General features: G+C 36.6%; 1 protein-coding gene across 1 annotated transcript in view; it reads left to right on the top strand.

Annotated features, from left to right (window-relative positions):
- Positions 1-7,760, top strand: part of Smp_141530 (putative anoctamin) — a gene marked incomplete at both ends in the record, with an annotated part of 60,068 nt that extends 52,308 nt beyond the window's left edge. The window contains 2 exons of the mRNA XM_018798306.1: positions 2,497-2,567; positions 7,726-7,760. Of these exons, the coding sequence (XP_018653261.1) occupies positions 2,497-2,567; positions 7,726-7,760 (106 nt within the window). The remainder of the gene's footprint in view (positions 1-2,496; positions 2,568-7,725) is intronic.
- Positions 7,761-12,974: the final 5,214 nt, after the last annotated feature.

Genomic DNA, 12,974 nt, shown 5'->3' with positions numbered 1-12,974 from the left:
TCTGCTTCTATTTCCCGGCGTGATGTGTTCTTCGGCCTTCTTCGTTTCCGCTTCCCTTCTGGATTCCAAGTTAGGGATTGAGTCGTGATGCCCATTGGTGATTTCCTTAATGTATGTCCGATTCACTTCCAACGTCTTTTCCTGATTTCCTCTTCAGCTGGAAGCTGGTTTGTCCTCTCCCATAAAACGCTGTTGCTGATAGTATCCGGCCAGTGAATGTTGAGTATTTTGCGTAAACAACTGTTTATAAATACTTGTACCTTCTTGACGATGGTTGAAGTAGTTCTCCACGTTTCAGCTCCATACAGTAGAACTGTCTTGACGTTCGTATTGAGGATTCTCACTTTGAAGTTATTTGACAGTTTTTTTGAGTTCCATATGTTCTTCAATTGTAGAAATGCTGCCCTTATAAAAAAACATAAATATGTTAAAATTCAAAGGTTAAAATAAAATCACTTATTAAAATTACAATCCAATAAACAACATCCATCTATCAAATAAATGGAAACCGACTGATAGTGTCATGTATTACACACCTACGCGAGTTGAAAAACCCTGTTTCCGAACCAATGGTAGATCACCAACGTAGATGACCTATGTCAAATGATTGTGGTCCTACTAGAGTTAGACGGGAATGGTGTGATGAATCAACTAACGGTCGAAGTCACACCACGCGGTCAGCACCTTACGTGGATCGCCCTATCAACGTATCAAGGGACTATATATGCTCTAAAAACTGTACAACACAAAGGACGTTATTATAGAAATATATTAGTTAAATTAGATACAAGCGAAAGTAAGACCACGGCCACATGGGCCAGTTCATGCCGTACGATTAACTGATGCGCGTTAATTGTCTTTGACAGGGATCGATGACCCGTTAGATATTCAGTGACCCAACTGCCGGATGATTTGGCTAGGGCTCAGTGACATATCATTGGCCCTACAGTACACACAGGCTCCAGGATCCTGAGGGAACAAATGCCGTATCAACATATTTTTCGTCACCGGCTATCATGGGACTACATCTCCTAACGTAGCTCTACTTACTGCCTTATGGATTAGACAAGTCAAAGGGACGAGAAGTGGCCCTCTAAGTAAACCACTTATTTTGGTTTTGGCGCTCGGTCAGTATTCCAGCCCTCACGCAAATTGTGTGGCACATATATATTTGATACCTCCTTGTACCACTGTTTACGTGTGTTATATCCTGAAGTGAATTATGAATGGCAACTTTTGAGAACTATTTATGGACCAATATAATACATATATATTTATGATATAATTGTTAAGTAACTAAAGTATTCATATTCATGTTCCTATTATTATAAGCTTTATTTGGATCTATGAACTATTATTTTACGATTTACTATTCTTGAGTTATATCCAGTCTGTCAATTACAGTCTCCGACATTCACAGCCACTTTGAGCTGAATCTTGTGCAAATGTTATTTTCTATTTTATGGTACGATGTGGTATGTTTGATTGGTATATAAACCCAGTATGTTTGAAATAAATGATTCATATTGCAGAGGCTGTTGTTGGTGTTTTGGACTTAACTGGCTTGGCTAAGCAGAAAGCAGGACGGATAAGTACTCCAGACTGCTTGTATGGGTTTTTTGTATGATTGGTCCGATCGATAATTCACTGTACTCTATTTGGCGGCATCATCATATCATATAATAATTGGGGTACGAACCCACAAAATATAAAAACGTGTTTAAATAAATAAATAATATATTACACACTAATTAAAAACATAATTAGCTTTAACCACTGACCTTAATATTACCTGGCTAATTTTACAATGCACTAAATTGTAAGTGTTCATTAAATAGTAACGACAAATCTAAGTTTTATTTAAACTTAGTTTCTATATGTGACACACTGACTAACGATAGAATTCACAAATTGGCTTCTACAGACAATTTATGGAATTTTAAAGTACTCAGTATTAAGCGTAATCTCAGTCGGCTAGAGTTTCTTAGAATGATATAGCTGCCTAACTTATATAACTTTACATTAAGACTATACGATTAGATGAATGACTTTCCAACGTAGTGCATCTTAACCTGTTGACTGGATCTTCTTGTTTTCCTATTCCAGTTTGAAGGATAAAATCTTGCCCAGAAAGATTATATTTAATAGAGTGGATGATAAAATTAACAAGGTGAAACATATCTTAACCAAACTATCTCACTTGTTGGTCCTACCAAGACAATTTATTTCTCAGAGTAGGCTATTCTTGACATGCATATGACGTGATAAAAAATTCAGCGTCTAGTGACCAGTCTTTTGAGGTTGGAATATGTTCAGCATAATAGACTTATTTAGCTAGAGTTTGGTGTCTTCTCATTTGCTTCACAGACGGTTTTCATTTTTCCACAACTATTTTTGCAATCAATTTTTCCTAGTGATTCAATATGGATTCATCACCATGTTTGTCCCTGCATTTCCACTTGCACCCTTATTTGGTTTATTAAACAATCTGTTTGAGATTCGTGGTGATGCTAAAAAATTGGTGAATCAATATCGTCGTCCAGTTCTTGAAAGAGTTCAAACAATTGGTAAGTAATATTACTGTTTCTTGTTGCTCGATTCAATACTTTTATACCTTTCTTCTTCACAATTTTGTCACACACTATTGGTTTTATTGTATCTCAACTTGGACAAATACATAAGTAAACGGAATATACTCTTTAAGACATAAAATAAGAATGCTTGATTCAGCAAAGTGTTCTCTTTTCAGTGAATTTATTTTCAAAACTGTACTATCGTAAACATTTGCTGACTTGATGTCAACCATATGACCAGTTTCAACCAAACGTTTCGCAATGGAGGAAGATGTCTGTCTAACCTGTGATCTTATTTGACCATTGGAATTCATTTGTTTCTACAGCCATTTAGGTATATGTTCCGCCACCCTTACATGTCTTAACAAGTATATGTGTGATCAGATTGTTCGAAATGTATCGCGCAAATATATCACATACTTCTGATAAACTTCGTCTTCTCATTGCATTATCGAAATTTACCAAAGGGACTGATTGTTTTAAATAATGACGTTGTTAGTGAGAACTTGAATATTCATCAAGAAAACAAATAAAGAGATTATAATTAGGAAGGAAAAGCTCCGGGTGATTAAGAAAATCTGTGTATAGAATGATCATAGAAACATAAACAAATCAGTTGGGGGTAAAATGTTTGTGGAAAAGAACATAGGAAGGAAGCAGATGTCTGTGAAAGAAAAATAGAAATCATGGGAGAATAAGACCGTGATAGAAGAAGAGGTTGTACAAGTTTCCTTTGTACCCAGAATTCTGATTTTTGTAAATGGTAAAACAAGTGCTTCGGCCATGATAAGAAGGTGGGAGCCAACTGCCATTGACAGCTTTCTACTTAACTTGTAAAGGACTTTGAATGCAGAGTCCGTTTTGGTTGAGTGATCTGTGTTAACAAGCTTTTCGATTATAGAGCTTCTTACTGAGGCATTTCCGCCTCTTTTCAGCCAAACCAGGTAATGTTCTTGAATTCTTTTGGATAAAATACTCATCGAACGACCTATATGCCTGGCTCCGCATGAACAGGTAAATTGAAAAATCCGCATAGAATTGGTCAAAAGCGATAGTTGTTGAACACTGCTTAGCTAGAGAACACTAATCGCAAAGTTTCTGCGGATAACGTCCTGTTGAGTGAGTTGGAAATTCTCTTATAATGTATGTAGCTATATCACCTTTAAAATCGATGTTCATATAATGAGTTTTCTATTCTACGGAAGTTATTTGTGCTTTAAAAGGTTTAAGTTTTATATTCTTATTAATAAATGCCTATGGATAAGTATCTTTTTCATTGAGGTTCAGTTCGTTATTCATGACATCAGAACCATAAATTCCTCGTGTCAGTGTGGCGAGGGGTATGTCTATGAATGTGTCTGAGTGGCTGTTTAGTGATTATATAACTTTAGTTTGTGTTGTAATGTGCGGTATCAGATTTCGATACTGATACACAGTCTTCCTATACACGAGCCACAACCGGGCTACTCAAGTGAAAAGATTAAGTGAGAAAGCTTATTGGCTAAACGAAACCGACATGATGATACCTATGGTTTATGTCCTACCCCTAGGAAATGAAAGCCATTTCTTGACCAATCACATGCAACTATCATATGTTAGATTTCTGATTGACTCAATGTGTCAGTATCTAAATGTTATTTATGAATAAATGAATAGTATCATAACATTTTACTAAAATGCCAGATTGGTTAACTACAATATCTTAACAAACTGAAGTTTAGTAAACACTTATTAATCATTATGATGAACCGACTGGAATTGTCACAACTGAAAGACTTCATAAAAACCTTCATAATGAGAATTAATATCAAAATAGACTATCTTCATTTAGTCCGTTATACAAATACAGAACATGATCACATAGCATTAGAATCAACATCCATTAAATGAGGACTTTTAATATTAACACAATAAGTTAGCTGCACACCAACAGTTCAATGAATGAAAACTTATCCCGTCTATAATTTACAGATGGAATGAAATATATGTGCGAGATTTTACTATTGACTATCACTAAACACTCAGTCAGTCACAACGTAGAACTTTGTACGTACGTACATCAGTTCGAGTTGCCTTACCACATTAGCACATGAATATATTTGTCGATTCAAATCCCATAGTGGTTGAGGTAGTAAGAGTATAAGCAGTAATCGGAAAGATTAGGATCTGAAGATGTTATTCAAGGAGTATAATTCAGTGAAATAAATTTGAAAAGAGAAAAAAGAAAGGGTCATGAAGAATTCAGAAGATTAGAACGTGGGAGAACACAAAGAGTGGATGCACCTTCGCCATTGCAAGCGATTTTGAGCCATGTAGACAGCCCTAACGAACACCACTTCAGGTAATCAATTATGGTGACAGTTCGCCATAAGCTCTAACTCGACCAGTTGTGTTCGAGTAGAAATCTTTTATTAGGTTAATGTACTTCTTTGGTACTCCTTTCAGTGACAAACACTGCTACAGAACCTCACGATCAACAGAGTCAAATGCTGCCTTAAGGTCGAGAAATACTACGATTGTGGGGCGTCTGAATGTGTGTCTACTTTCTAGGACCTGACGTAGAGTGAATATCTGGTCAATACAACCACGTCCGGGTCAAAAACCAGTCTTGTCGTCTCGTGTCGGTCTACAAGTCAGTGTATCTATCATTGTGAATCATGTCTGCTCGTGGTAAAGGTGGTAAGAGTTTGGGTAAAGGAGCCAAGAGACATCTCAAGGTCCTACCTGACAACATCCATGGTATCACAAAACCTTTAATCCGTCGTCTGACTCGTCGTGGTGTGTGAAGCGCATTTCACGATTGATCTGCGAGGAGACTCGTGGTGTACTGTAGGTGATTCTGGAAAACGTGATCTGTGATGCAGTCACGTACACGGAACATGCCAAGAGGAAGTCAATGACAGCTATGGACGTGGTGTACGCTTTGAAACATCAAGGTCGTACTTTGTACGGTTTCGGCGGTTAATTCCCCAGCATGTAAGCAATTGGTGACTTGCAACTTGTCCACACGAGAACGTATCACTAAACACTATCATTTTACAATTTAGTGTCAATTTTAAAACGTTCATACTGTCTCATTGATAAATAAATAATGATCATTTATTTCTATACGATACTTTATGAAAGATTAGTAAGCATATGCGTTAATAGTTGAATTAACATTTTATATCTGGCTTATAGATAAATTTTCAATAATCGTCTTTTATTTTTTCGTTCAGGTATATGGTTGTCGATCATCACTGTTCTGGCAAGCATTGCTATTAGAACTAATGTAAGTCTTTTTTCCATAGTTATCACTTTCCTTTTCTTCGCTTTTTCACACAAGATCTAACTCAGGACCTTCAGTTCTCATACTGTAATCTGACATGTATTTGTGCTCATTAAGTAGTATCACTGTCTTGAAACATTGACTTCATTGACTTGCCGTTACAGGGTCGCAATAGGAAAAGCGGAGAGATAGTCATCGTGCAACTTGATGCTGTAGTATGCATAAAGTTGTATAGGACTGATATCAGTTGGTACATCGCAACCCCCTACTTGGAGTCTTAGAGATAGTTAAATAATCTATTGAAATTTGATAATTTGTAAGTAAATACGCTCAAATATATTTTGATTGTTAAATATAGTGCTAATCGATTGGTAACACTCAATAATACATTGTGGCCCTGTGATAACTGGTCAAAAAACATAGTTATTGACGTAAGCCTTCATTTAAATAGCTGTTAGAAGACGTAACATCTCCCTAGGAGAATAGTTTTTGTCGTGTAGTAATATTACATGCTTATAGACCAAATGTTAACACAAGATAAACGTGACTAGATATATCCTATACGATTGGATAGTATGAATTTTGAAGATCTCCTGCTCTTCAGTGAATTCAGGTATCTATTATATCAACTCCACCACGAAACGCTACGCATCTGTCATAACTAATGTCTCCTCATTAGTACCACGTGACAATAAACCAATCATAATCCTTTCAGCACTAATAACGTTGAGTCAACGCCAAGCTCTTATTGGTCCTCGGTTCCGCAACTTCTTTCTCTACCTTGCCCACTGAGTCCAGAACAGAGTAATGAGCCTCTACTACGCGAATATTATATTTCATCTACAGATATACAGATGGTTGCTAAAGTATTGACAGAAAATTTTACGTGATTCATTTTCGGTTACTAATTGATAAGTGAACACATAAACTTTTCGTTAACAAAGTCTACCACTAAACATTCCGCTTTAAAATGTCTCATTCTGTTAAACAAAATAGGTCATTACACACCAGTAACTATTTCTGAAAGCAAGCAACTTTTCCTTTTAAGTTCTATCTAAATAACTTTCCAGTAAATATTATCATTTCTATCATGTTATCATAATAGTTTGTAAAGAGTCTAACTTATTGTTAAGTGAAATGTAACTAAGTATTTAACTTATAAGCAAAGATGGATGGTTGCTTGCAGTGGAATTCAGGACGCGCGTTTCATCCTATTTAGGATTTGACCTGGATTCCATTGCTAGCCACCATCCATCTCTGCTTACAATACTTGTGACTTAAGATAATATCAAGGTGATTCGTACAGGATGCACCTATGCCAATAAGTGACTAGTCAATTACATCCCTAAGCATTAATCGGAATATTCAAACTTCACCTCATTGCACAAGCTTGTAACTATCAAGACTCAGTATCTAAATGGATAACTCGATGGCGTTTGAGGTGGACGTTACTGGGTTGATATCCCGGAGTGAATATTAACTCTGAAATGAAAGCAGATCTAGCTGACGAGTCCTAAATAGAATGAAACTCGTGTCCTATATTCCACCGCTAGCCACTATCATCTCTGCTTATAGTGCTTGTGACTGAAGGCAATATCGAGGCAATCCGTACAGGATGCACATATGCCCATAAGGAACTGATCAATTTCAGTCCCAAACATCAATGGGAAGTATTTACCTGCTTGTTAGGATTTAAAAAAACTCCTATGGATGAAATTATATTTCGTGTAGTTAATTAACCAATTTATTATAACGTCTTCATCCTTTTTCTTCTTTGAATATGTCTGTTAAACCTGTTACAATATGACTGTATACTGATTGGTAAAGATTCCTAACTTAATCATGTATTTTTTATTTCTATTCAATTTTCTTATTTCAATCTAGGCTTGTATTATTGCATTTACTACACAATTTATTGACCGATGTGTATACCGTTATACCTATAGTCCAGATGGTACTATGAAAGGTTTTGTGAATTTCACTCTCTCCTATATGTCTACAACTCGTTTTGATGTTCCAACTAATGAAACTTATTGCAGGTATTATTAAATTTGAATAATAACTGTGTTGTGTGTATGTGTATCATTCTTTAAGATGTGTATACATTTCAAAAATATGTATCTGGTTGTCGAGCCATTCAACTGTGTTTCTGTTTAGATGGATAGTGGCTAGCAGTGGAATCCAGAACGCGCGTTTCGTCCTATTTCGGACGGTGCACATATACCAATTAAAGACTGACTAGTTGCAGTCCTAACACATCGATGGGAAGATTCAAACAAACAATACTAAATGTGTTTCTGTTTAGTTTCATACCTCTGGTTGTAGTATACGCTAAGCTATGGTGACTAATGGCAAGCAATGTCGTTTGACTTGCTTGAAAATAATTTATTGATAATAATGTATACTATATATGTGATTAGCAGCAGAATGAAGAACTCAGTTTTCATACAGCGAGCTGGTCATATATATACTGAAATTGATCAGTTTCTTATGGGCATATGTGCATCCTGTACGGATTGCCTCGATATTGCCTTAAATCACAAGTATTATAAGCAGAGATGATAGTGGCTAGCTGTGGAACATAGAACACCAGTTTCGTTCTACTTATGTATAAGTAGCATAAACCACAATAGGTCTTCTTAGCCGATACGATAATAATATGAAATTCACTATTAAGTTGATGCTCACATGATTTTAACGATGAGTGAGATTTTCATGTATCAGACTTGGTTGATCAAATCAATATATCAGTAAAGTGAAGTTCGAACTTATGACTTCATTATTAAATGAAAGTCAAACACCATGACCACTGAATCATTACTTCACAATATAATTTAACAGTTAAAGATAATATATAAACTGTAGGCATATTTTACAAATGTCTTTTGATATTTCTGAAACTGTGAAACTTCTAGGAAATCACACAAGAGACGGTGGTCAGAAGTAGTAGATAGGAAACCCTGAACCTAGGTTTCGTGCTGTTTGGCACTCGTCAGCAACGTGTACCTGTAATCTGAAGGGAACTGAAGCTTCCTGACGTATTCGATCTCGTGTCCCGTAGCTTCATAGTCAGAGACGTTACCACTGAGCTATGAGGGCGGCGACTGACGTCGTGTACGACTTTCATGTATTTACGGTTGATTGATCTCTGGGTAGTGTTCATCGTCATGTATGACACGTTTTTCTTAGTGCAGATCGAATTCTACCGATCAATTCGCAATGTGGTCATTAGTTTGATGAGTTGGCATAAGAAAATAATCCGTTTAAATAAAATTATTCAAAAAAACGGATTGACTATCTTTTGGCAAGCTCACAAATTTTTCATAACTAATAATGATATCAACAATAGTCTAGTTCTCTTTGAAGAAAATACATTTTTTGTATTTAACCTTTAGTCAGTAATAAAATTTATTTTTTATAATTAAAATCCTTCTCAAAATAGAGTTTTCTTATGTAAAAGTAAACATTTTCTCAAGCATTGTAAACAAAGATGGATAGTGGCTAGCAGTGAAATCCAGTTTGACGCGCGTTTCATCCTATTTTGGGACTCGTCAGCTGGATGTACCTGCATCTCAGAGTTGATGTTCACTTTGGGACTCGAACCCAGTAGCTTTCGCTTCAAACGCCATCGCGTTATCCACTCGGCCACTGAGTTCTGATAGCCACTTGTTTGTGCAATGGGGTGAAGTTTAAATTCACTTAGTATTGTTTGTTTGAATCTTCCCATTAATGTTTAGGACTGCAACTGGTCAGTTTCTAATTGGAATATGTGCATACTGTGAGTATTGCCTCGATATAGCCTCAATGGGAAGATTCAAACAAACAATACTAAGTGAATTGAAACCTTTTTTTGCTTGAATATCACTGTATCTGGGTGTGGTTTTCTTCTTTTTTTTTGTTTTACACAAGATATGATTCTTATCGTTCACCCCCTTGGTCATCAGAACCATATGTATTCACTTCAATTTATTATCATGTTCTAGCAGCTAAATTCATTTTTGTTTTCACTTTTGAAGTAAGTTAAACATTTCAGTTTCTTAAATGAGATTTAGGTGATTGCAACTTATATGTTGTATACACTTTTATATTTCTAATTATGTTTTCCATTGTTACGTGTTGATTGTAACTGTGAATGTATCTGATTTACGTTAAGACCTTGGATGCGTACTGTTTAGGGTTTGTCAGTGATCATACGAATTTGAATAGATCGGTTCTCATTCGATCACCGATGTTAAGCATCGTTAGAATCAGTTCATGTTTTTGGAGAAATTGTTTAGAGGCATCGACTTTCAAACACTGAAGACTTATGTTTGAGTACCACTAGCCGGCTTCATTTTAGTCTCAAAGTTGAATATACACGAATATGTACTTCGTGAGTTGCATCATCGAATGACCGCTGAATCTACATATTCCTTTTTTAGTATGGAGAACCTTTGAATCAAAAAGTTAATCTAAGTAAAATTATTAGGTATATGATATCTAGTGACACTCGTGTTTAACATCTATAATAATAATTCTGTTATATAACTAAATTACTCTCATTGTACAACTGTTCGATTGAATTCATTCGTAAATTATTCATATAATATTACTTAATCGATAAAAATGTGTATTAGCTAGCTAAACTATGTAAATAACAGTATTAAATAACAAATTCATCTTAGAGTGATGAATTGATTTCATTAAGATCATGAATCGATCAATGTTAAACCACCATTGAAAACCTGGAAGCACTAGACGGCCGTTTTTATTCTAGTATGGGACTCTTCGGAAATGCTCATCCACGATCTCACCCGCAGGATTCGAACCCAGTATCTTCGGTCTCGAGCGAACCTCAACCCCCAGATCCAACAGTGTTAATTAATATGCTCCGGTTGTCATTCACGGTCAATAGATCATTGGTCAAGAAAAAAAATCACTGACTAAATACAAACAGGCAGTTTAGTGAATAAGTTCAATAGTAGCCTGCGTAATACTATTAACTCCTGTAACTATCAGCTCTACCAAGTATATAGCTAGTTTATTATCTTTGTAATTCATAATAATTATTAAAAAGAGATCGTGATTTACTTACTTACGCCTGTTACCCCTCATGAAGTAGCATAAGCCACCCACTAGTCATGAACAGATATAAGCTTATCCAAATACATAGTTTTGTTAATTTACTTCAATAACCACAAATTCTTTCTTATACTAATGCAATGATGAGATATAATGACTAATGTGTAAAACGAGCAAACATTGGAGGTGTTATATCCCGACGAGAATAATGGATGGTAACTGTTGGGATTTATTTATGGACTAATATTGTACGAATATTTTTATTGTATAACTATTGAGTAGCTAGATTATGTCAGTTAGTCAGTCAGTTACAACGTAGGACCAGGCACATATATGTATCGGTCCAAGTTGCCATACCTCGTTAGCACAACAAGATGAACACCGGATTCATAGAAGTAGTTAATTTAGTGGTGGTAGTATATAAAGAAAGATTGTATATAAGGATATAGTATAGGAAGGAAAAAGTTATGAAGCAATTTTAATCTCAAGGATTAAGGAAAGATAAAGAGTGTATACACCTACGCCATTGTGATCGATTCTGAGCCATGTCACATAGAGTCTCCAACCATTGGTTACGATAGTCACGCGGACCCCAACTAAGTAGTCTGCATCTACCAACATGACTCAGACTAGAAGTTAGTGACTTCAAACACTAATGCCACGTTTTGGTTTGACCACCCATAACTCTCTTCCAACCATCCCCTACACTAGCCAGCATTGCGCGTTGTGGTAATCGGTGTTCAGGCATACGTAACACGTGGCCCAACCATCTCAGGTGATGAAGATTCATGACCTCATCAACTGATTTACCATCATTCCCCAATACCCTGCGTCTAACCTCACTATTACTTACCCGGTGATCCCAGCAGATGCGAGCAATATTTCTAATGCATCTGTGGTCAAATACTAGTAACCTACGAGTATCTTCTACTCTTAATGACCATGTTTCGCAGCCGTAAAGTAGAACAGAACGAACTGCTGCGCAGTATACTCGTCCCTTAATTGATAAACGGATGTCTCGTCTTCGCCATAAGTGACGTAAGTTGGCAAAAGCCAAACGAGTTTTTCGAATCCGTGCTTAGATTTCGTCAGACACCAACCCATTAGGGCTGATCAGACTTCCAAGATAAGTGAAGTTGTCGATGCGTTCGACTACTTCACTCCCTATCCTTAGTTCAGGTGTTGACGCAGGCCAGTCCTGGAGTAACAATTTACATTTGGATGGAGAGAAACGCATCCCATCTTGTGTTTGCAGTTCACGAGTCTTAGTTAGGCGCCCGATAATTATTGAGGCTAGTATTTTAGATGCTATATTAGTCAGATTAATCCCTCTATGGTTATCACAGGATGATTTTGGCCCCTTCTTATATATTGGGACAATCAGAGATTGTGACCAGTCAGATGGGATTATGTCCGTCTCCCAGATTTTAGTCAGAATATTAGTCAGGCTAATCGCTAAAACTGGACCACCATATTTAAAGACCTCTGCAGCCAATCCATCTGGACCAACTGCTCTTCCTCGTTTCAGATTACTTATAGCCTTTTGAACTTCAAGTAGGGTCGGGGGGCCTACTTCAATGTTCCATTCGGGTTTTCTGGGAATAGTGGGTAGTTGTGCAGTAGCTGAAGGCCAACTAAACTGTTCCTTAAAGTGTTCCGCCCATCGTTCTAAACGTTTGGGTTGAGAGCAGATAAGGGTTACGCCTTTTTCCGAGATTGTCTCACTTACACTTGACTTCTTAATTCCGGTTTCTTTTATTAGTCTGAATAGTTGCCTGGTGTTGCCTACAGCCGCTGCCTTTTCCATCTCTTTTGCTTTCGTTGCCCACCACTGCTCACGATCGTTCCTTAGACTTTTAGTTAACCTAAATCTAATTTCTTTACGCTCTTCGTCATGTTCAGAGCCTGATGGGATGAGTTTACGCGAATCCATCAGTGAAATAGACTTAGAAGAAATCCACTGGTTTTTTGGAACCCTATGGTTTAAATGACTAATAGATGTTACTGCTGTTTCCACAGCTGTTCGTGTGTCTTTCCAAGCAGCATCTGGGTCAGTCTCGTTTACAGAACCG

This window comes from Schistosoma mansoni, chromosome 6, assembly GCF_000237925.1.
Source record: "Schistosoma mansoni strain Puerto Rico chromosome 6, complete genome".
NCBI lineage: Eukaryota > Metazoa > Platyhelminthes > Trematoda > Strigeidida > Schistosomatidae > Schistosoma > Schistosoma mansoni.
The sequence above is the reverse complement of the archived record's forward strand: the minus strand, read 5'-3'. Positions and strand labels throughout refer to the sequence as shown.